This window comes from Nipponia nippon, unplaced genomic scaffold (genome assembly GCF_047370975.1).
Source record: "Nipponia nippon isolate SJK-2023a ecotype South Korea unplaced genomic scaffold, ASM4737097v1 scaffold_3, whole genome shotgun sequence".
NCBI classification, from domain to species: Eukaryota; Metazoa; Chordata; class Aves; order Pelecaniformes; family Threskiornithidae; genus Nipponia; species Nipponia nippon.
In genome coordinates this window covers 29,287,501-29,312,500 of record NW_028262347.1, presented here as the reverse complement: position 1 = coordinate 29,312,500, position 25,000 = coordinate 29,287,501, and the positions used below count along the sequence as shown (strand labels likewise).

General features: G+C 37.1%; 1 protein-coding gene across 12 annotated transcripts in view; it reads left to right on the top strand.

Moving 5' to 3' along the window:
• Positions 1–25,000, top strand: part of FOXP2 (forkhead box P2) — a 440,831-nt gene that overhangs the window by 408,389 nt on the left and 7,442 nt on the right. For all 12 annotated transcript variants that reach the window (XM_087764527.1, XM_087764525.1, XM_087764524.1 and 9 more), the window contains one exon: positions 1–46. This exon is cut by the window's left edge and continues 118 nt beyond it. In XM_087764527.1, coding sequence (XP_087620653.1) covers positions 1–46 — 46 coding nt within the window. The remainder of the gene's footprint in view (positions 47–25,000) is intronic.

The window sequence follows — 25,000 nt, the reverse complement described above, 5'->3', positions numbered from 1 at the left end:
ACAGTAATGGAAACAGCAGTCCGGGCTGCTCTCCTCAGCCTCACATGTAAGTGCAGTTAGCATCCTTTCAAGAAAAAATGCCATAGTCTAAGACACAATATTACTCAAAAGTGCTGTGAAACATGGTAAGTGAAACATCTGGAACTATATGTTTGAAACTAAACATTTACATTGAAACATATAAATAGATGAGTCTTCATTTACTTTGTAGTAAGATTGGTCTAAGCTTTTGGGGTTTTTTTGGTTGTGGGTTTGTTTTTTTTTTTTAAACGTCTTCAACTTGCTTGCAAGCATTGAGTGTAACGGGAGGCTGATCTCTGTGGTCATTTTCACAGCCTGGTTTGTAAGGTATAGTCAGAATGTTCATGTTGGAATTAGTTGTAATTTTAACTACGAGTCTCTAAACCATTTATGAACTGTAGTGGAGATATTGCCCATTTATATAAACCGTAAAATGCAAAGTTTAACTGTTGCCCACAGTTTACATAGAAGCCAGTAAAGTGTAACTTTTTGCCTGTCGTATAAATCAGTGTAATTACATATTCAAGTTTAATTACTGGTGCGTCTGTATTGGCAAGGTTTATATGTTATATTTTATGCAAGACTACGATTCCTATTAATATTTAGCAGCTAACTATATCATTAATTACTCTAAAATCTTTCCCCTACCATCTTTTTAATGGAGCTGAGAGAGCGGAAGTATTAAAAATTGATGTATTGTGGATTTCAGAAATGTGTCTGAAGCTTTAGAAATGCCTGGCCTTAATCAGTGGTGTCAAACGTGGCAGTTTCTTGTTTACTAAATAGTAAAACATGTATCTTGGAGGTATTGTTTCCCAGGTTATTTATATAATAATTAGCAGTGTGATATCTAAGTAGACTTAAATCTAAGTTTACTGTAGGATGATTTTTAGTGTATATACAATAATGCTCTCTCTTTTTCTGTGTTTCAAATAGCTGATCTGATTTGCCTTTTTTCATTCCATTTTCTCTGTCACATTTTTAATGTTCATTTTAATTTCTAGAGCGGGATATTTAGCAGTAACCATAATTGAGACCAAACTCCCTTTTTAGTTATGCTCTGGTGTGCGGAGAATCCATTTTGATCTGACCTTTTTTAGGGGAGATATTTTACCAAGTTTTTCTTCTTTTGTTTGGCATGTTAATATATCTATGATCACATAGAAATGTTTATTGTCATGCATTTAATTGTTTTATTGCACATTTATTCTACTTGCCTTTGAAAATAATACACTGTGAACATTCATGTATTTTATCAGGTTCCAAACCATTACTTTTTCAAAATGGGAAAATTTGTCTTTTGGAAGTGTCTTTAGATGTATTAAATAATACAAAAGAAGTAATAAAACTAGAAGTAGAAAGAACATGAATATATGCTCTTGAGAGTAACACTACTCTAAAACAAGTAAAGTGAGCAATCAGACAAAAGTTTTTATATCCCATGCTTTATGCTATCAACCATGCAGTGGGTAGCTTGAGGCCTTTTACTTTTAGCAGTTCTCCTGAGTATGCTAATGCTCTCTTCCTGTATAAAATGCCAAGACAATAAAACTTTAAAGAGCAAACAAGAGTTAGATCATGTGTGTTAAAAACAGCTACTTTACAGAAAAGAATGACACTTGCTATTAAAATTGTTTTGTAAGTGTTTGGCAGATCTGTTTACATATCCTGTGTACTGTCTGCCATTCCGCTGGATAAACTGAGAGATCTGTGCATATGATTATGTAGATACAGCTACATTTATGGCTGTGTTTATAGCTAAAATACAGCATATTGTAGCAATTCTTGCCTATAAAAAAGGCAGATAACTTGAGTTACACCTAACTCAAGATTCAGCCTTCCTCTCTCATTTCTATGATACGTCGTTTGTCAAAACTTGCAGTTTTGGGACTTGCCGTGGTGACTCTTTCAAAACTTAGGACTACGTGTTGCTCAGTTCTTGATAGATTGAAGCAACAGAATGTAAATGCACTGAGATACCACTGGAGAAAGAGGTTATGCTCATTCATCCCTTGCACCAAATTTAGTGCAAGATTACTGGGCTTCTGGGAGACCATGAACTGTCAACCAAAAGATACAGGCTATGACTAGATACTTGCTCAGTTGTGAAATTTTTGCTTTTTCCTTGCTGAGGGAGCCAAGAATGTGACAAAGGGAATGAATGCAATATGCAAGGAAAAGTCAAGGAAGGGAGAGGCTTGTGCAGAGGACCAAGGAAGAAGAGAGGCCTCTTCCTTGCCTCCGTGACCATGTTGACCGGGGCCCCTCATTTTTGTTAAAAAGAGCATTACTTAAGAAAATGAGAAAAGAACATAGGGAAAGCGTGACAGAAGTAAAAGTAGTAAGGAATATGGCAAACAATGAAGAGAAATGTTAAATTTTACATTACCTACACAGATTATATAATCCCAGGGTTTTTTAATGAAAAACAGTTAATGCACTAGAAAAAAATATATTTTACGGCCGCAAGCATCCACTGACTTGTAGCTTCCTGAGAAGGTTCACCCAGCAAGTCTGGGTGGTTTTGCCCTAGAGAAGTGTTTGGGGGGGGATGTCATAATTACTTCACTCACCTATGAAGTAGGTGGCTCCATTCATCTCCAAGTAGATTAAACATCCATCTCCTGATTCCCAGGAAAGTGTACTAGCCGTGACACCAGGAATATGCTGAGCAATTACGTTGCCTACCATCTTGAAGCTGGCACGCAGCCAGCAGCAATGGAGCATGGTATTAGGGAAAGAGGCAAGAGGTTGCGTGCAATTTAGAGATCAGAGAATTCAGCTGGGAAGGGACAGAGTTTGGATTCTAGACAAGCTTCCAGGGAGAGACATTTGTTTGGTATTAGAGCATCAGCAGGAAATGCGAAAAGAGTCCCAGTGACAGTGTCAAAGCCAAGCATCTCAGTTAGGCATTTGGTTGTTAGAATTGTACTGTATATCATCTTACCAGATAAATATATGATAGTGGAACTTTCTTATTTTGGAATGTTCGTATTAATTTTTTTAGCATAAATTTATCCTATTATAAATATAATTAAAATTGTGTGTGTGTACAGTAGTCAGTATTTCTGTGTTTTGAGCATGAGAACATTATCAGAGAAACTTATTTCTGTTATTGTAATACCTTAGCTACTCAGTGTCAGGAAGTGGGGAAATTATTCCAGTCTTTGGATTTGAACCTGGCACTTCACATCTGGTTTTCAAAACAGAGTAGTAAGAGCCGTTAGAGTCATCGACTTATCCATCTGTGGACAGGTATCTAACATAAGCGGGTGAATCAGCTTACTTAGAAAACAGTCTCTGTTCATTTACTAGAGAAAGATGGTAGGTATAGAACTTCAAGTAAATGTATAACATTTAAATGCTTGTTAAGTGCAGTGAGTCCCAGCCAGTGTGTTTAGGGCAGTGGCTCTTGCCTTGGGTAATGATATATAATCTGCTCCATTTCTTACACTTCTTGAACACTTAAAAATACTGCGGTAAGTTTTATGTGATCAGTATAACCATGGCCTGGTAGTTGGGATATCTCCTGTATTAATAATTACATAAACCATCTGAAATTTTATGCTGCCTGACTCCCAGTTTCCGTTCCCAATCTGATGAAAGGTGGTAATTCCATGATCCGGTATGCAGCGTATCACTAGTGGCATCTCAGATTCTAGGTTTCATTTCTGTGTTTTAGCAGCAGTAAATCCAAGTTCTGTCTTTCATTGGTCTTCAAATCTCATTCCTGGTAGCTTGACGTGGGCACTAAGTGCTCCCTTGACATAAATGTTCACTGAGAAAATATATTACTTATTGTGGGCATATATGTTCTGTTCAAAATTCCAATTTCCTCTAATATCAGTTGTCAACAATCAATGTCAGGCAATTATCTTTTCATTTAAATCAATACTTAATACTCTGTTTCTTCCTTTATTTTTTGAACGTGGACTACTTCTCCAAAATTACTGTGGGTTTTAGCTGATAAGCAACAGGTTTCAAAGTGACAAACATAACAAAGTATTTTATATACAAAAATTGATTATTTATGTAGAACTAGGTACTGCTAGTCTTGCGTAACAATTGTACATGGATTTAGTTAGCAGCTCCACAGTACACATCTTTGCGATATAAATGCAGACTTCTGAAGTAAAAAAAGAAACTACAAGCATCCAAATAAGTGCAATTAAAGCTGTGTGGTTGTGGGAAACTTCAGAAAAACTTTTATTGTCCCTGAAGAAACAACAACATTGGACAAAACATGAAATGATACTTAGGGACAATAATGACAGTTCATGCATTAGTGATAACACAACTTTTTAACCTGCTTGTCATACCTAGTATACTGCTGAAGAGTTTTGGAGGGATCAAACTCTTAAGAATATAATAGAGTCAGGAAAAATAATAGCACAAAGTTGATTTCATTATGATCCTGATGTTCACTTAAGAATCTAAATTTATTGGCTCTGAAGGAACTGAAAGTCAGTTCTCACTCTCAGGGATGGAATATCAGGGATGGAAATTGAGTTCAACCGTTTTTCTGGTGTTTGTGCATTTGTATTAGATGGATCACACTTAAGTGATTATTGCAACTGGCACAGACCAGGGTGTTTCAGCACCAGAACACTTAGTGCATCTCTTGTCCACATGTTCATATTTTGGCAAATGCATCATACAAAGTGCCATTTTACTTCATTGTATAAACTTGGGGGGAAAAGGTAAAATTTTAATCTGCAAAGCTGTTCATAGCAGTGGAGGAAACAAAAAGAAATTGGTCATCGGAAAACTCAGAAAATTGTAGACTGAGAAAATGTAGTCTCACCATAGGAAACAACATGGTGGTTATGCCATTCTGTTAAAACTCACTGCAGCTCATTAAATAAGGAGTGGGAGGAGTTACCAAAGGAGATGGGAAAAGCAAATATCCTACTGGTGAGGTTTTGTGGAAGGGGACTGTCGTCATGGTTTTCTCCCCCCTCACGCTATAGGAGAGTGTAGATTGAGGACAATGCAACTAATCTTTTATGTTCTCAATTGATTTATGAAAATAATCTAGTTCCTAACAGCAAATCCAGAATCCTGGAGATAATGGATGACATACTAATTTCTAGAATTTTAATTGTTGATTGCTTTTTAAAAGTACAGTGAAAACAAAAAATAATTTTTTAAGAGTCACTTCTTAAAAAAAGCGAATTCTCATATCCTCGTCTCATGTATGACTCTTTGTGTTCAGCTATTGTAGTGCTGTACTCTATTTGTAAGACAGGAATTGTTTGAAAATGTCAAGGCACACACATATCCCATGATCTTTAAAGCCGTTTCTAGAAAATGCTGTGCTAGGTTGTTGTGAGAAAGAATAACTTTTGTCCAAATGAACAAGAGTAAGAGTCAATCTGAGATGAATTAGAAAAATGAGCTTATCCAGTGTAGTCCTTCGTCTTCAATTCTGTCTATGAAAAGGTGAGTTCCAACCATCTGTGGTTTCAGTCACCTTTTCCTTTGTATTCTGCTGTTGTTCCCAACCCTACTCCTTTACCTTTCCCCCTCTTGCCCTGTCTGGATCATTTTTCTTTGCAGTTCTATCTGCATAATCGTCAAACTTAGGGTTTTTTTTTTTTTCCCCCTCAAACTTTTTTATCTTTAAATTTTATTCCCAGAGGCAAATATGATTATTCTGCTCTAAGATCATTTACTTTTGAGGTGCTTCAGTTTGAAAGCATTCCATTGTCAGGTCATTCCCATATCTGATTATTCCAGTCCCCCACTGTTAAGCTTTCACACCACTTACAGTAGGTTACCTATCATTCCTGTTTTAATCCCTTTCATTCCCTTGTTTCTTTAACTTCATAATGTTCCAATCCCCTGTCTTTCCTTCTTTCCTTTTTTTTTTTTTTTTTTTTTTTTTGCTACCATTGCATTGTCCCATTTCATGATCTCTTTGCATTTACCTTGGTGGCTTGTTCTGTTCTAGGAAACTGCTATGATCCAAGTCTCTTGTTCATTGTATAAGGCTTGACATAGTGTATAAGAAAATAAACTCTCGAAATACATCAATTAACAGGGATGTAACAAGCATTGTTAAATAGGTGAGAAGCACGTAATTGAGCGGATGAATGTGGTAGCAATTGCACTATTCCTGGGTATCCTTGTTCATCAAAAATGTTTCACCTAATCACATGATATTTTAATGCCTGTATAATTTAATTTCACACATTTTTATTCATAAATCTAACTTAAGGAAGATAACGGGCAAAGAGACTTTGTGACAACAATTGATTTTTATTTTTATATGAAAAGAGGAGCAGCTAGGAAACATGGGATCTTAAAGGTTATAGCTTTTGTTTGAGTATATTCCCATTGAAAGAAGCTCTATTGTGAGAATACACAGTGAAATAATTTTGGCTTTGCCTAGCACTGCAAAGCATCTGAAAGTGACAGGCAAGTCCAGCAATCCAACACTTTATCATACTATTTTCTTACCATTTACATTTTTTTTCCTTTCCCGACTGTATGGATTATGTGACAGTAAACTCTTTTGAGTTGTGACTGTGTCTCCCTACTTCCATACAGAGCCACTCACATGTGGGCACTAATGGAAAAATAAGCAATGATGTTTTGATTAATTACATTTTTCAGCTGTCTCCATTGACGTAACTTTTCACTTGAATATTTTCCTAAATGTTTATATTGTCCTTTTTTTAAATTTTGCATTACTTTACTTTTCAGTCCATTTGTCCTCTACGTTTTGCTTCTGTTCATCAATTTTCTTATCTTTCAAGACTGATGTTCCAGTCCTTTATCATTTCCTCTTTAGCTTCTTAAATGTTACATGTCTTACTTTGGATCAGAAGTTGCTGTTTCTTCTTTACATTATTCCAGCCCCAATTGTTGCACTTCTACAGTACATTCCCAATGGTCTTGACAAAAATATCACTCGAGAGATACAGTGCCTTCAGCTGAAAAGTGTCAGATCCCCATAGCATGGCTTGTACAAGTTGGTAGGCTCCTGTGGGGTTTCACGGAATCTTTTTGGAAGCTGTCTTGCTGAAAACTTTGTGGTACTGCTGTCATGAATTCTCAGTTTATGCTTTTCACATAACAGGTCTGTATAAGTAAAGGCAGCATCTTAAATATTGTTACAGATGTAAAAAATGTTTGAAATCGTGCAACTAAATCTCTCTGCAGTGTGGTTGTGTAAAACTCTTAAATTTAGTTCATAGGAGATTATTGTCTTTGTACAACACAAAAGCTAAGCTCATAGTGCCATTTACAGTGTATGTCTAAAACTGCACATACAGTTACAAATTTTATCCAGTTTTGGTGATTGCATTTGGATTTTGAGTAACTGTAATATTATAAGCCAAAATTGTTGATATTGAACTCTTTAGATATTTTTGGTAAAGACCGTGTCCACAAGGTGCCTTTACATTTACGTATCATGTAAACAGGTAAATAAAAACATACAATTTTATCCAATTGGTAATGTTTGTACCAGTAATTTAAATTATGATCCATAAATCCAGGCATAGATTCATTGAAAAATATAGGACATTATGCTTAGGAAGTATTATTATTAGACTATTATTTAGTCTTTAGAATTTGTGGAAAACTCTAGGCACTTTATACATTTTAAAAGACTAAAACTTTCAATGCACTTTTTAAAAGAATTTATAGGAAGACTTTATCTCAGTGTGAAAACCCATGTGTAGGTCACATTAAAGTAATCAAACCTCAAGATGACAAAAGATGTGATTATACCTGGTAAAGTCCATGTACAAAAGCAGTGTTCACCATCTTCTGGCAAAGTGCAGTTGGGAAAATGTGCTCTTGGCATCTAACAGCAGTCTATGATTTAGAACAGTGCTGGGAGTGCATATGTGTAGTACAGGCCCCGATATAGTCTCTGTTAGGGTTACAACTGCAGATATTCTGGTGGTTTTCTCCAATTGAACAACAATATTAAATGTATATCTTAAATTAGGCTGAACGAATCCAGTAGACTTCCTTCTTTACTGTTGTGGTTTAACCTGGCAGGCAACTAACCACCACACAGCCATTGGCTCACTGCAAATCACTGCTCATCCCGCAGTGGGTTGGGGGAGAGAATTGGAGAAAAAAAAGTGAGATTCGTGGGTTGAGATAAAGACAGTTTAATAGGACAGAAAAGGAAGGGAAAAGAATACTAATGATAAAAAAATATACAAAATAAGCGATTCACAATGCAGTTGCTCACCACCCGCCAACCAATGCCCAGCTAGTCCCCGAGCAGCAGCCCCCGGCCAGCTTTCCCCCAGTTTACATACTGAGCATGACACCATACGGTATGGCATAGCCCTTTGGCCAGTCTGGGTCAGCTGTCCTGGCTGTGCCCCCTCCCAGCTTCTTGTGCATCTCCAGGCTTCTCAGTCAGTAGAGCATGAGAAGCTGAAATGTCCTTGATTTAGTGTAAGTACTACTTAGCAACAACTAAAACATCAGTGTGTTATCAACATTATTCTCATCCTAAATCCAAACCACTGCACTATACCAGCTACTAGGAAGAAAACTTACTCAATCCCAGCCAAAACCAGGACATTTACCTAGACTTACCAAGTTCATTTGTTCCACTGTACCCATTAATAGAAGTTTAATGATGTTGCAGAGCCTTTGTATGATCATGGCCTCTCACTAACCCTTTTCAAAGACTTCCATAAGCTTCTGATTGAGATGGGTAAGGGGAAATGTTTCTTTGATGCAGTATTATGCTGTGATAGTAGTACTCTGGGTAATTAGGGACTTCCCACAACTTGATTTTTATTTTTCTTTATGCTTCCCCTCCTTTTCTTCATTCCTTGCAAATTTGAAATTATCAGACATCACAGCTGAAAAATGTTCTCTGAGCTTTTATCTGCTCTTGCTCTAAGAACAGAGGAAATGAGTCATGTTGTGGGCAACCGTGTCATACAGTTCCTCTCCTAAAATGATTATAGTCCCATCTCAAATTTGAAAGTCGTTGCGGAACTTCATTCCTTTGATTATAAGCGACATTCCAATTTCCAGACTAAATATATTCCTATTTATTTTCGCTGATATATGTTCTAGATTACACAGTCTTTCTTACTCTTCCTCTTTGTTTCTCACATGTGTTCTAGACAGCACGCTGCAAACTTTGAATCTTCATTTTGGTAGACCAAACAGGCTCTTTCTGATACAGCAGACTGTCCATTCTCCTCATCTTTCTAGTAGCCATTCCATAAAACTACTCAGTTTGGATTTATTTTCATGTGCAGGTGTTAACAGTTTTTTTGAAGCATTCCAGACATAGTCATGTATAATGTGTTTCTTCTTTCTGTCAGTTCTTACGGGGAAAAAAACGTATTTTAGCTAAATTCAGCTAAACTGTTGTGGTTTATTTTTGTAGTATGGTATTAAAGGAGGGACTGGAGGCCCTGTTGTGATAACTGCTGTACAAAGGCAAAACAAAAAGGACTTTCAAATCCCTGCCCCAAACTCCTGCAGTCTTTAGGTAGTAATTGAATTGTTTAATTTTTGAAAAGCATCTTCAGATGTAGTTCGAATGGAAGCTATATATTACTTACACTACTGTCCCCAAGTAGAATAGCATCAGGCTTTGTTTAGAGAAGTGTTTGACACAATGCCAGTTAGCATTAGACTGCACTATAGGTACATTAAACCGAAAGGTAAGCCATGATGGGTAGCAGTGAAATACCTTGAGATGAGCACTCATCAAGTAGTGTTCTGTTACTGTGCATGCCCTTTATTCATAGCATCATGCAAGAAATAGTTACGCTTTTGTATCAATCTGGAGTTACTGGAATTACAATTTAAAACATATGGGTTTTTTTGTTTTGGAGCTAGATATTTACAGATGTAGTAATGAACAATGTATTGCACTGCATATATTTCATTTGTCTGGAATATACTGCCCTGTGAAGCAGAAGTTTGTGTTAAGCATACGCCAAAGTATGCAGTTAAGAGGCAGGATATGTTAACCTAGACTCTGGGATATCTCGGGTATCTCCTAATCTGCTCAGTCTGCAGGCAGACTATATTTGTGTTTCTTGCAGAGGCCATACAGATATAACAGTATTCAGACGTGTTGCCCTTCACATCCAAATCTTAAATCTGCAATAGCAGAAAAATGGGAGGCATGATTAGTATTCACATGTTGTTACAATTTGGTGAAATGTTCTGAGAAAAGTCAGAATAAGTTTGAAGTGTTACATGTAAGAACAATCATTGGTGTAAATATGAGGTGGTGATGACTGGATACACAGTCATTCTTAAGACTCTAGAAATTGTAGCAGGTCACCAACTGAATGTGCACTGATAAAGATATGTGGTTGTGGAAGCATACTTAACAGGAATGTTGTACACAAAAGTAAGCTCTGTCCTCCACCCAGTTCTTCTGATTGGCCTTTTCTGAAAACTGAGGAAGGACTAAAAAGAATAGGCTTGTTGAGAGAAAATGAGTGGGGAAATGATGAGAGTCTTCAGAACACTGTGTAGAGAAGATGGGAATGAGCTTGTCCTTCTCGATTGGGAGCGGGACAAGAAATAATTGATTAGTATTTCAGCAAGAAGAGTTAGGGTAGACACCAGAAAAAATAAAACCTTTCTGACTGTAGGATAATTAAGTGCTGATACATGTACCAGCACAGAGAGACTGTGGAATTGCGCATACTGGAGGCTTCTAAGAGCAAATTAGAAGTGGTCAGAAGCGGTTCGGGCATAAATGGAGGTAGGGGAAGCGATTGAAGACACTATATGATCTCTTGAGGTCCCTTCCAACCCTATTTTCTGTGATTCTTATGATAAATCTGGAAAAAGTAAGGTTTTTTCATGTATGCCATGCCTTACTAGAGGCTAGCTGAGGTTGTCCAAGTCCATTTACTTTGTAATATAGAACAGCTGTCATAGTTAAATATCTTTAAGCATTCTTATTTTTAAGATTGAATGAACCTTGGCCTTACAGAAAAATATATAGTGAGCGTAAGATTCAGCTAATGTGAGGAATGTCAGCTAGGGCAGCGCCAACAGTCCTACATAGGTCAGTTTGACCCATTTGTCCCTGCCGAGTTTGCTGTGCAGTTCTACTTGTTAAATGCTACCATCAACTATTTGGAAAAAAACGTATTGAAGGGCATATTGAAAAAACATTCTCCATCACTTCAAGTCCTAGTTCTTAAACATTTTAAAAGTAAAATAAAAGGTCAACGCTCCAAGAAACTTAACATATGAAAAGGAAATATTTTGGTAGTATCCTGCTGAAAATTTTGAAACATACCCATCAAGCATACCTATCAATCAACATTTTCAGTGTAGACTGTTCCAGAAAAAAAAAAAATCTACCATGCCCAAGTGTAAGTGTAACGCTATTTAGTCCCTTGCTGCTGCATTAGAACAAAACAGTTAGGTGCCACTGCGGAAAAGTGTTGATGATTCACTTATAAAATCTCACAAAAGTGTGCTGGAAGTCTTAGTAAAAGGATAATATTTTCAGCCTTTTGGTCCCACACTATCTATCTGATCAGCTGTATGTTTTCCCAGATAGCAGACTTTTACTGATGTAAAAATTTTCAACAGAAATAGAAAAAGAATTTTATATAGCCTGTATTTATAGCAAGATGCATAAAAAACATGCACAGTACAGTCCAAATTCTCCCTCAGCTTTTCCTAGATCATTGAATAGCTTTCCAGATTTTGTACAGAGAACATTTACCTCCTCTAACCCATATATAACACTGAGATATTTCGTTGTTGCTCCTAAGTTTCTGTGTAACGGGTACAATTTTTAAAACTTCCCAACCGTTAGATACTACAGAGCGTGCCAGATCTATAGCCTCTTTTCTTAAACTTTGTTGTTTTCAGGCTTGCTCTTTTTCAATGGTTCTTCAACAACCCCCAAAATATTCAGACACTCAAATCTCTAGTACTTTGTCATTTTCCTTGAAGTTTTTACCTTAAAAACTTCTGTGCTCTTTCTCCCTAATCTGTTTCTTTGTTTAGCATGTTAACTTTTGATGTTCGAACTAGATGCAGTTGACGGTTTGAAAGACTTTAGAGGCCTGTGCCCTAAGCTAATTCCTAGTCAAGTTTCTACTTTTTTGTGGTTCTATCACAGAGAAAATACATTTATTTAGACATCAAAGGGAGCAAGCCAATGTCAAGGATGGGAATTTTAGTAAGAGTCACTAGAATCAGAAAATCTGTGTTAATGTCATCTTCTTAATCAGAACTTGATTCCTAAGAATTCCTGTAAGAAGGGCTAATTGTGCATGAGTTTGGAGCCTCATTTGATGTTTAAAGAAAATATATGGTTAATATGTCAGTTTTCTGGAAAGATCCTTTTTTTATCTACAGTTATCTACAGTTCAAAGATTTCATCCAATTATTTTTATAGTAAGTATTATTAACATTCATAGCTGATAATATATCAATGCAGATAGGGTATCCCTATTTATTGTCTTGGCATTTTCTTGCTAAGTTTAAAAACAAAACAAAACAAACAAACATGAAGACCTAGTCAATTTAATTATCAGTTTCATAATCTAAGAAAAAAATCTGTATGTTTTTATTACCCATTTTTAATCAAATGGGTTTTTTTCCTTTTTTTGCTAAAAGGAAATGAAATTGTTATGTGGGTATCAACAAATCTGGCAATTTATTCTCTGTACAAAGCTCATTTCTTTGTACAAAGCTAAAAGGAAGAGGAGAACATATTTGGTTGGGTTTTTTTAATTATTATTTTCAACATTTTTTTGACTCAGACTCATTACTATAAAGCTGAAATTCTCCAAAAACTTGTTTTGCATGTTTTCCTTTCCATTCTGATTTGCCACCAATGTCCATTTTCAAACTTTGCTTAGAATAGAAGCTGTAAGTTTTAGGTGTCCCTAATTTAATGTGAACCAGTTTGTATTTTGATGTGCTTGGGCAGGGCCAAACTGATAGGACAAGAAGCACCAAACACTGTCTCCAGCCTCTTTAGGAACAAATGCATTGGTGCATTTTGTAGCTAAGCAGCACAAAATCATCCCTGAGTTGGGAATTGCCTATAATATAGATAGGAAAAAGGAGGGGTTTGCTTCTAACCTCCATGAATTAATGGCTGGCTGGCTCCTGCGGTGTGAGGGTCAATACCTGTTAAAACATTTTCCTGTAGAGTAAGGGCAGGCAGCATCTCAGAATTATTGAATACTTACATATTTTAATCCTATTAAAAATATTTCATAAATTTAAAAAAAAACCCACAGCTCATTAGCTGTGTAACTTACTGAGGATTTTGAAAACTTTTCTTTAGCAGTAGCTCTGTGCATTTGTATCATTAGAAGAAATTAGTAGTGTTAAAATGATCATAAATATGCCATATTAAATTGGGTGACCCTTAAGTATGGGTAAGGTAAAGTGTGAACGTTTGCGCTTTTTTTGTGTATTTTCCTTATTTCCATATTTCTAGTATATCATTTTTACTCGTATCTCCAAGCCACTACTCCTCTTGTGTTGACTTCAGTGGCAGCTAAATTAAATCAATTCAAAGTATTCCTATCATTTTTAATGTTTCCTCCTACAGATCTGTGTACCATGCCATAGGTCACTTCTGTTGTTCTTTTCTGAATTCTGCAATATTATTTTTGAGATGAGTGAGTAATAGCTAAAAGGTAATCAAGTACATTGAACATACTAGTTGAAGTGAGGGCCTACTATAAATACATAAACGCTTTATATTACTGTCACTGTCATTATTCTCTCCTAATTAGTCTAACATGCTGGTTTTTTGACTTCTTAAGCAGAGGCGCCATTGAAGGATTCATAATAACATATATTTCCCAAGTGGTTACAGTAGATAGATATATATGGGTAGTTTATTTTCTATCTTTTATTTGTCAACAGTAAATTGATCTGTCATGGATCATCAGCTTTGTTATTTTTTTCCACAGTTAACTTTACATATGACTAGTCTAAATATATTGTGTTGTTACCTCAGTTTATATCTTCTTCTGGGGCATTCATAATTATATTCAAAATAGAAATCAAATGTAGGATCTTAGAGAATTCTCACTTTTAACCTGCCTCCATGTTGTGAAGTAATCTTCTGTTCTTCCTTCATCTAACTATTTTTATTACTGGCAAATCTTTACATCTAATTGAAGTATGAGTTAGATTTTTGAAGTTTCTCACAGGAATTTGCAAATTAAAATACATCCATCAGATCTCCTTGTTTACTGTTGTGTTACTCTTAGAAGCCTCATAGGGCAAGTAAAATTAGTGGTCTTATATATACTTGTTATTCCATCTCATTTGTCTAGTAGAAAAATACGTGGTTCACTATGTGTATCACCTTTGGTTATTCCCCCTTCTCCCCAAGTGTTCTGTCAGATGCATTGTGTGTTTCACTTACATTTTCTGCTGTGAATAAACTTCACAAATGAAATCTTGGCCCTAATCAAGTCAAGGGGAATTTTGCCATTGATTTAAATGAGATCTGGATTTCATCCCAGGAAACCATTTTTCTTCATGGCTTTGGCTTTCCCTCATTTCTTATTCTGCCTTCAGTCACTCCTAATCACTCATAATCTCCATCTGATATTTCTTGTGACTGCTTACAGCCCCATTTCTCAATTTTAGTTCATTAAAATCTTTTTTTTTCCAAATAAGACAAGGAGTTCTCCCAGATCTGAGATCTTTTTATTAGATCTTTGAAAAGTTGTGCAGTCTTAGTAGTCTACAACATTAGCAAAGCTGCTAATGTTGAAATCCGGAACCTTTTTATCTGTGCAAATGCAAGCAAGAAAACATTTGTGAGTTGTGGCAGGACTAGTTGGGAATGCCCTGTTAACCAATAAGTTTCTAAGTGATTTTGTTAAAAGGTTTGGTGGGGGGTGGGGGTGGTCAGTTAATAAAAGTGTAATGTCTTAATATTTTCTGCTATCTATATTCCCCTAAAATCCAAAACATACAGATAAAAATCACCTGTTCTTTTCTTCTGGGATTTTTGGCATTAAACTGCCTTCTTAATCCTTTGTACCTCCTTTTCAGACACCCTATATTGCTTGTGGCATATTCTTCTCTTTAAAATAGTACAATGTGTTCACTTAGTTCAAATTTTCAGATAACAATAAGTATCTTCCTGCTGTCCCCCTCCCCTCTGATAGCAGAGATACATATGCACTCAGAGTAGCTTTCCTCTGCTATGTTCATGCTAGATCTTCACATCCAGTTAATAATTTTTCTTGCCTTTTACTCTGGTGTTCCATTTGCAATACCTGAGTATTCTCTGATTTCTCCTGGGACATAAGAATATGCTGGGACCTATCCTATTGAACATCTTTATTGATGTCCTCTTTCTCATCAGGTTTGCAGATGACATCAAGCTGGGGGGAACAGTCAATATACGTAAGGGTAGGAGAGCCATTCAGAGGACCTCTGTGGGCTGAAGGACTGGGCCAAGAGGAACTTTAGGAAATGCCATGCCCTGCACTGAGGAAGGAAGATCCCCTTGCAATGATGCACACTAGGATGGCCTGGTTGGGGAGCTGCTTTGCTGAGAAGGCCCTGGGGGTATCAACAGAGCAAGCTGAGCATGAGCCAGCAGCGTGCCCTGGCAGCTGAGAAGGCCAACAGTGTCCTGGGCTCTATTAAGCACAGCAGAGGGACAAGAGACTGAGGGAAATGATTATCCCCTGCTCCTCAGCACTCGTTAGACCACACCTGGAATACTGTGTCCAGTTTTGGCACCTCAAATATGAAAAATACAGCAGTAAACTGGATTGAGTTCACCAAAAGACTACCAAGATGATTGGAAGCAGAAGCAATTGCCCTGTGAGGAGAGGCTGAGGGAGCTGCGTTTGATCAGCCTGGAGAAGAGGGGGACCTGACCCTCAGTACCTACAGGGAGATTAGCAAGAAGATGGGGCCAGGCTCTTCACTGTGGTGGTAAACTGAGAGACAGTGAGCATAAGTTAAAATGAGAGATTCAGACTAGGTATAAAGAGAACTGTTTCCTCATGAGGACAGTCAGGCAGTGAGTGGGGCAGTTGCCAAGGAAATGGTATAGTCTACGTCCTTGGCAGTTTTCAAGACCCAACTGGGTAAAACCCTGAGCAACCTGGTCTGACCTCATAGCTGTGCCTTCTTTGGGCAGGAGGTTGACCTAGAAATCTCCTGAGGCCCCTTTGACCTGAATTATCCTGTGGTCCTGCAGTATGTTTCCATAAAGACAAAACCATGAGAGAGTGAGCAGAAGCAACCAAGCTTTTTAGCAACCAAGCTCAAGGAGAAAAGATGCTCTGGCTTTTGTTTTACAGATGCCAGTGAAGTCATATCAGGTGCTCACTGCAGGGATGGATCTTACAAATAGCAACAACTGAGTGTACATCTTTTTCAGGTATCACAAAAGAAAAGCTGTGTTTGCAAGACCAGTTTTGTGCAGTTGGTAATGATGGGGTTTGTGGTTAATTTATTTTTTTCCCAGAGGGACTCACCTACCTTTTATCTTAAAATAACTGAAGGGAAGGCACGAAGAACACTAGCTTCTCTTACAGTGACTGATAAAATTATATCAACACCTATTATAAATAGGAAAGCAAGTCTCTAGTCTTGGAGGTTGTAAAAGCAATAACAGACTTAAACAAACTCGTTCTTACTTGCTCCTACACCTTACTTGATGCGCCAGAGGCACTCTGTGACCATTGATCATTAATTCCATCTTACGCCATCTCCTCTAGTGATGAACTAAAGAAGACAAACTTTAGTGGCCTAATTAATTATTCCAGTGCACTCTCATCTCCTGTCAGAGTCCACAGCAGTGCCTGCCAGCTAGGGCTGTTGCCTCTGCTTTCCATCACCAAGTCAGTGCAACTCCCAGCTCCATGATGGTACACTTGAAATCCTTAGTGATGGATGAGATGATAGATATGAAAAAAGTATATTTTGAAGGTATTTTTTGTGCTTCAGTGTTGCATTTGAGAGAAGAAAAGGTTGCTACTTCCCTTTTTTTCTCAACATGGCTCTCGGAGGACCCAGGGTGGAAGGGTGTAATTTGGAAGTGGCAGGTTGACAAAGCACATCCAGAAGCACCCCCATTGAGGAGCAATGCTTCTATAGGCATCACATTTCCAGTCTTCTTCCACCAGGATGTTATAGCTTCACTCCCTCCTTAGTGAAATGAGGTAGCACACCCTCAGCTGCCTGACAAGGATATGTGACAATAGGACCGTTCTTTCTTGCTTGAAGCTAAAGATTTGCATATAGGCATTATTTTATCTAGAATAATAGCATTTCTTCAGCATTTCAGTATATGTGAGAAATACATGGGGGAAGTGATTCCTGATGTTCAAGGAAAAATAATAATGGATTCTGTGACAATTGTAGCATTACTGAATTTGTATTTAATTACTCATCTAATACGCTTTCTTCCCTTTCTCAATATTTGGATTAGTATCTCCCTAAATGGCTATACATATTCACGTCAATAAACAGTTCACTTCTACTTAAGAAAAATAATAAACTTTTTATAATAGCGTGAAATTGTAAAGAGACAAAGTAATAGAATTAGATATATTGAAAATACTGTAGGATTTGAGGATTTGTCTCCTTTTGCTTACCAAGGCATAAATATAAAAATTCTAGATCTGAAACAGTGGGTTGGAAAGAAGAGCTTTTCATTTTAAACTGCTATAGAATATCTTACAGACCTAGAGCTGTACTGGGAAGATGAGATACAGCTCTTCCTGAGGAAATGCTAGTCCAGATCTGCTACAAAAAAAAAAGGGGGGGGGGGGACACCCACAAAACAAACAGAAAAAAAAACCAACAAAAAAACCAAGCAAACAGGTCAGTTACTACATCTGTAATATAGTGATTATCATTTTACCAAATAATACTTGGTGAAAAAATTTTTGTAGAAAAGTCTAACAAAAGTCACAGCTTTAAAAATACTAGGTCAGACAGAAATAAAAGTTGTAAATAATATGTTTCAACAGGTTAAACTAGGAAAATATTTAATGTCAGATGTTAACACAGAAAAGTCTTTAGAAAGTCAAGATGCTTCAGATAAAAATAAAGATTAAAAATGTTCCTCAAATACTAAAATATAGAAGTGTACAGAAAGAATTAGTTTGGCCACAGTATTCTTTGTGCTTTAGTAGCTTACTTTGTTGGCTTGGACACAAAAATTTTCAGACTTCCACAGTTTGAAGAATTCTGTAGCTTGTGGATCTTTTTAATATCTTCTCCCAAAGTATACATGGAACACTTTGTGTAGCTGAATCAAAATTGCACTTGTAGTTCAGGATGCCTACAGCATGAAAGAATTGAGGGCAATGTGGGTAATAAGTAAAAACGTAAACAAAAATTGCAGGTGTCTAACATAAAAAGTCACACTGGAAACGTGGAGTTCTATAAAAGATATGGTGTAACACAAATATAACGTGTTCTGGTTTGTTCTTTTCATATACTGAAGCATAGTCAATGTAATGGAAGTAAAGATAGTGGAGAAATAGTACAGTTGGAAAAATATCTCCAGACTAACCAGTTGATTGGTTTTGAAGATGTAATGTTTGTGGGCTCAAGGCTGTCTACAGAATTGTGAGGAAGAATGCGTCAGACTGTACCTCATTTGCTTTGGGAAATGGTTAAAGTTGTTTGGGAGCAACGTAATTTTTTTTTTTTTTTGGTAACTTTTAGAAATCTTTAACAGGCAAACAAAATCTTAAAAGAAATAATCAACACAGGTGGACATACCACATATGGCTTAGAAATTGTTCAGTCCCAAAGATTCACTTGGGAAAACTTTCTTCAGCTGAGTTCCAGCAAATTCATCATCTTTATATACTTCTACATGAAGTCACTAGGAAAGCTAGTGAGTCAATAGTATTAAGCCTGGGAGGGACTTCAAGACATGATCTAATTTATTGCCCTTTGTGCCACTGAATACCAAAGAAAGAAACTCCTTAGTGTTACTAGGCGCCTAAGTCACCATAGCAATACAAAATACTTTCAGCTACAGCCCAGAAAAAAAAAAAAAATCACCCTTTCATGATTTTAGACTGATTATTGCAACCCCTATGTGGACTAAAAATGCACTGAAAGATCTTAAAAAATGACATGACTTGCTGCAGACCATACGCTTGGCTACAGAGCTCACAGTAAGCACATTGACCTAGGCAGCTTTTCTCTTCCAACATCTACCACCTCTTTGATACAAAGCCAAGAGCAAAGTCTTTTCCGTGCCAGTCACTACATTGACTTAACTGTCTGAGAGGCTGCATCTCTCTCGATCATGACGTCCCACAGCACTTTCTCTTAAATGATTTTAGCAGAACATTAAAGATTTTGGATGGATATGGGCAACAATGTTTAGAGGACCCAGATCTAAACTGTGGAATTTGTTCCGCTGGGGATCCTGGAGGGGTTGTGGCACTTCCCTGGCAGCTTTCAGAATTAAACACCAAAACCCTTGCATTTTTTTTTTACCTTTTTTTTTAACATGTACAAATGAGAAAAGAACCAATTCATTTTTCCCTTCCGTAGAATTGGATGAAAGAAATACAGGGAAACTTATGTTGTTAAATCTCCGGTTTGGAAGAAGGGAAGTGCTCAGGGTCTCTGTAGTAACTCAGTGCTGATGGATATAAAAGGCATTGTCTGACTTCATTTTTTTTTTTTTTTCTACTCAAAGCCTGGAATGAGCACTATTTCTACTAAACAAATCCAAACCTTGTTTATTGCAATTATTTATATTTTGTTGTTCTGTGTTCTCACTGCTGTTTTACTGGCTTCAGTATCCCCTTACATTAAAGCTGATGTGACGTGAAACCTCTGTAGAAAACATGCTATCCATAATTGAGAACATCTTATCAAGTATCTTTTCTTCTTGTTGACACTGGCTCAACTCAATTTAATTAAGAAGTCATGTACTCGGTTATAGGATCTGGTTGTTTTCTTGTCAGCAACAGCATACGTTCTAATGTTTAAAAGTTGAATGTAACACTTGTTTTGTTGCTGTTGCCTAGATTTTAGCAGGATTTTAGTAGCTATTATACTAAACAAGTTTTCCCAAGGCAGGATCAGGCTAATCTTGTGCAAAACTCAAAAGACAAGTTCGCCTTGTATCAGACGAGTTATTGCAGGCTTTGGGAGTTTGGCTTAATCTCTAAATATTTGGAAGTTACTTTGTACATTCCTTCCTAGTATATATTTATCCCTCAGCTGCCTGTCCTGTTATCTTTCTTTTTCCTTTGAAGCCTCAAACCTCTTCTCCACCAGCCTACAAACAGTCTTCATGAGGCCTCCGTAATTGTCCGGCAACTCTTACCTGTCTCCTGGCACCTGGCAGTCATTCCAGTTAAATGTTATAAATGATGATGTCTTTAAGGATATAGTATACATCTGAGAACGTGAAGTTGTAGTTTGCCAGTTGCAGGAGTGAGAGAAAAATCTCCAGGTAAAGCTGTAAAGCATATGGAAGAGTGAATGTTTGAGGCAGCCACAGAGACAGAGGAACTTCATGTTCTGTTCTCTTATGAGCAAGGAAGAAGTAATGTATTGAGATGAGCAGGCAGCTCTGCAAGTTATTAGAATCCTTCTTTTATATTACAGAGGTCTCTCACAGAGAGTTTCATTTTGAAAGTGCTGGGGTACAAGGAAAATTTTCTTTTATAACAGTAGATCCACCAATTGTAAAGGTGACCCATGGAAATGAGTATGTTCATTTGTTTATATCTTTACCAAAAAGTTCTTTGAAATATTTTAGCATTGCCATATTTTATTTTTGCTGCTGCTGCAGGCATCTCCTCACCTTCTGTTTGTTACACTGCATTGTTAGTCCTGAGCTCAGGTAGAGGTGTAGTTTGCCAGCACTTGTTCAATAGGAGACAGCCATTTTGATGAGGACATTTGGACTCGATGTAGTAATAATACTTGCTAAGAGATGACTTCATCATCCCTTTATTCTACCAAAGAGTTAGCAGTGACTGAACTCACTTCTCGCACATGTGTGTCTAACCTCCTCATAAAGGCCGCCAACGATGGGGACTCCAAGGCTCCCCAAGCAACCTGATCCAGTGCTTCACTGTCTGTAGTAATTTTTAACTCCAGCATCTGACCTATTGCTCTTTCTATAACTTAAGACATCCTTCTTTCAGCCTTGCTTCATATAACAGTTTTTTCTAAACCTCTGTCTGGATTTTCTCAAGTCGCCACATATTTGAAATCTCGTTATCTTCACCAAAATGCTTGCATTACCTCCCATTTTGTTGATGTCTGTGAAGTTAATAACTATGCTCTCTCTTCTATCTGCTATGGCATTAATAAAAAGTACTGACTAGTTCTGAACCGAGGGTTGGTCCATCAAGGAACCATACTAATCTTCGTTAAAATACAGATTCCAATTATGTAGTAGATAAGTAAGTTCTGATCAGAAGTCAGAAATCACTAAGCTATGACCTGTTGTTAGGATTTATTTGAGTAGCATGGTTATTAAATAAAAGGACATGGCATATATAAATATTTCTTCAGAATTTATGTTTAAATACTCAGCACTTCGCATGGGAATTTGTCCTTAGTACACTGCTCCCATTGTGTAACAAAATGGTAGTGTAGAATTTTGTAAATAAATACATTTAAACGTATATCTATCTATTGAAACACACACATATACATATTTTCATGAGTTACATACAAATACCAATCTCAATATTTTGTTTTCTATGTACAACAAATATCTTGGGATATATCATACTATACTAAAAGTCTTCAAGATGAGAATATATTGAGCAATTTAAAAGATGGGTGTTCAAATCTTGTTTTGGTTATGGAAAAGAAAAAAAAGGGTTTTGGTTTTCATATATGTTTTGTATAGTTGCTTCCTCCTCAGAACATACATAAAATACTATAAATGTAAGATCCTTTACGTCTCTAGCCAACATGCCTCAACTTTGCCTTTCAACCTTTGATTTTGAAAAACGAACTCCAGCGTTGAGAGAAATGTTAGTTTCAAGAGCCTATGTGTTATTCCTTGTGCTTACACTTCCAGAAAGAGGTGTTTGTATGGCAGTGTTTTCTACGAGCTTAAGCTGCTGGCAGAAAAGCCTATGAAATTTATTTTTGTGTGGACAACTGAACTCCTTGATTTTGGTCTTGATTTACTGTTAATCTGGAAGAAAGTATAGTTGACAAAAATGAAATTTTTCTATCCTGATTAGTCTTCTAGGCTATTAATTCTTTCACAGATTAGTCATCAAAATAATCTTTGAACTGTCCTTGCAAAAAAAGAGGTCCTCAGTACTAAAAAATTACAGCACAAGAGGAACTAGTATCTTAATGTGTAGTGCATTTCTAATGGATATTTCTTGTTATCCTCCCTGTTTGTACAGTGGTTGCACTCCAACCACTGAAATGTAATAAAGCAAACCTGGACACCACCCTTAAAGGAACTGAACTCACTTGGTAAAAAATAGAAGTTCTGTAGTCAGAATTTTTTAAGTATGGAAACGAAAGCATAGCAATGAATCATGGAATGGTTTGGGTTGGAAGGGATGTTTAATGATCATCTAGTCCAGCCTCCCTGCCTTGGACAGGGATATCCTTCATTAGATCAGGTTGTTGAAAGCCCCAGACAACCTGACTTGGAACACTTCCAATGATGGGGCGTCCACAACTTCTCTGGGCAACCTGTTCCAGTGTCTCACCACCCTCATTTTAAAACATGACCTACCCTCCTCAAGTTTAAAAATGTTGCCCCTTGCTCTGTCACTACAGGCCTTGGTAAAAAGTCTCAATCTTTCTTATAAGCCCCCTTTAAGTATTGAAAAGCTGCAATAAGCCTGTCTTCTCCAGACTGAACAACCCCAACTCTCTCAGCCTTTCTTCGTAGAAGGGGTGTTCCGGCCCTCTGACTATTTTTGTGGCCCTTCTCTGGACCTGCTCTAACAGCTCCTTGTCTGTCTTATACGGGGGACCCCAGAGCTGGACGCAGTACTCCAGGTAGGATCTCATGAGAGCAGAGTAGAGGGGCAGAATCACCTCCCTCAACCTGCTGGTCACGCTTCTTTTTATGCAGCCCAGGATACGGTTGGCTTTCTGGGTGGTAAGTGCATGTTGCTGGCTCATGTCCAATTTTTCATCCACCAGTACCTCCAGGTCCTTCTCCACAGGGCTGCTCTCAATCCCTTCATCCCCCAGTCTGTATTGATATTGGTGATTGCCCTGACCCAGGTGCAGGACCTCATGCTTGGCCTTATTGAACTTGATGAGGTTCACGTGGGCCCACTCCTCAAGCTTGTCAAGGTCCCCATGGATGGCCTCCCTTCCCTCCCGTAAATCAGCTGGACCGCTCAGCTTGGTGTCACCTGCAAACTTGCTGAGGGTGCACTCAGTCCCACTGGCTATGCTATTGATGAAGATATTAAATAGTATTGGGCCCAATACGGACCCTTGAGGGACACGACAGATGAAGGAATTTGCTAGGTATACCGGTGCACAAAATGCAATTTCTTGGAAGCAACATAGGGGATAGAATATTGTAACAACAGTGTTGCAGCATCTGGAAGCGATGAATATGGTATCATATCATGATCAAAAACATTGAAGGCTTCCATTAAAAACTCAGTCACTTACCATTCTGAAGAAAATATCTGAAATTTGAAGCTTAAATGGAGTTCAGAAGTTCTCCTTAACACTTACAAATGTTTGAAAAAAGATACTGAGTAAAAAACCCAACCTTATCAAAGGTCCCTTAAATCTCAAGGCACACAATTACTTGTATTGCCTTAAGAAGGGATGAATGGGTTTTCTCCCCCCTTTCAGAAAACGCTGTTCAAATGTTTTTCAGTGATAAAAGTAATTTCTAAATGACCCCACATTCCCTTGCAACATATCTCCCAAACAAATAAGAACAAATATAGTTAAATTTAGATGGAGACTGAAGCACCTTGTTGCCTGTGGGTCCTAATAGTTGTATTCAAATTCAGTAAACTCTATGCTGAGGTAGATACTGCGAGACCTCAGTTCACCCTGGAGTGTTCCAAACCTCAGGTGTGTGCTAGAAACATTGCAACAGTGAGACATAAGAGATTAGGCTCAATTTCCATTTTTAATCTTTATGGCAGGGTTAACTTCGCAAGGAGAATCAAACAGTATGTCTTGTTCTTTATTATTCTATCAGTTACTGCGTAGTGGCAGGTTGGATGCTAACCCAGATAGTAATCCAGTAATCCTTGGATAGTAATCTTTATTTTATATTCTAGCTATAAGGAAGTCATGTGTCGTAGCTGACTGCTAAATATTTGTTTAGTCTATTTTGTATACTCTATTTGTGAGGCAGTACCTATATACAGTGAGACTAGTCATGGTTTCACCTTAATTCATTTTGCAAATTAAGAGTTTTACTGCATTTATATCTACGTCAACCAAGCAAAGAGTTGGCTTTCATATTTTTATTTGTTTTTGTAAATTCAATTAATATTTTTTTCAGTTTATTCTTCTAGCAGTGAAAATTAAAGCTATTCTGCTTTAATTCAAGGCAAATTGTAGGTATTTATGCTAGGAATACGTAGAAAAATGACATGGGAATAAAGGTTCTAATCAGGTATTGAATAAAATAGTTTTGTTTTAACAAGAATTTAGAGAGAGTTGATCCTTACTGTGCCTGCCTAAGTAAAAATCAAATGCTCTTAGCACATCCTGTAGATATCAAATTCAGAATTGAATCCAGGTGGATTCATTCCTTTTTTCCTTGTTAACCCATGCAGCTGTGAATGTGTATACGCAGATGTTCTTATAAAATTGACAAAGTACATATTAAAACTTCAGAAGCTTGTCATACTAACCTTTACAAAAGTCCTTACCAAGAAAGGAAGTATGTCTGATACTGTTATTAATTCCTATTATATATTGGTTACGTATTTAAAACACAATTCCCATTGTTTTCAATTATTAGGCTTTTTTAATGCAACAGTTTTAAATACATTATCATTTTTAATGGCAACTCATTTCC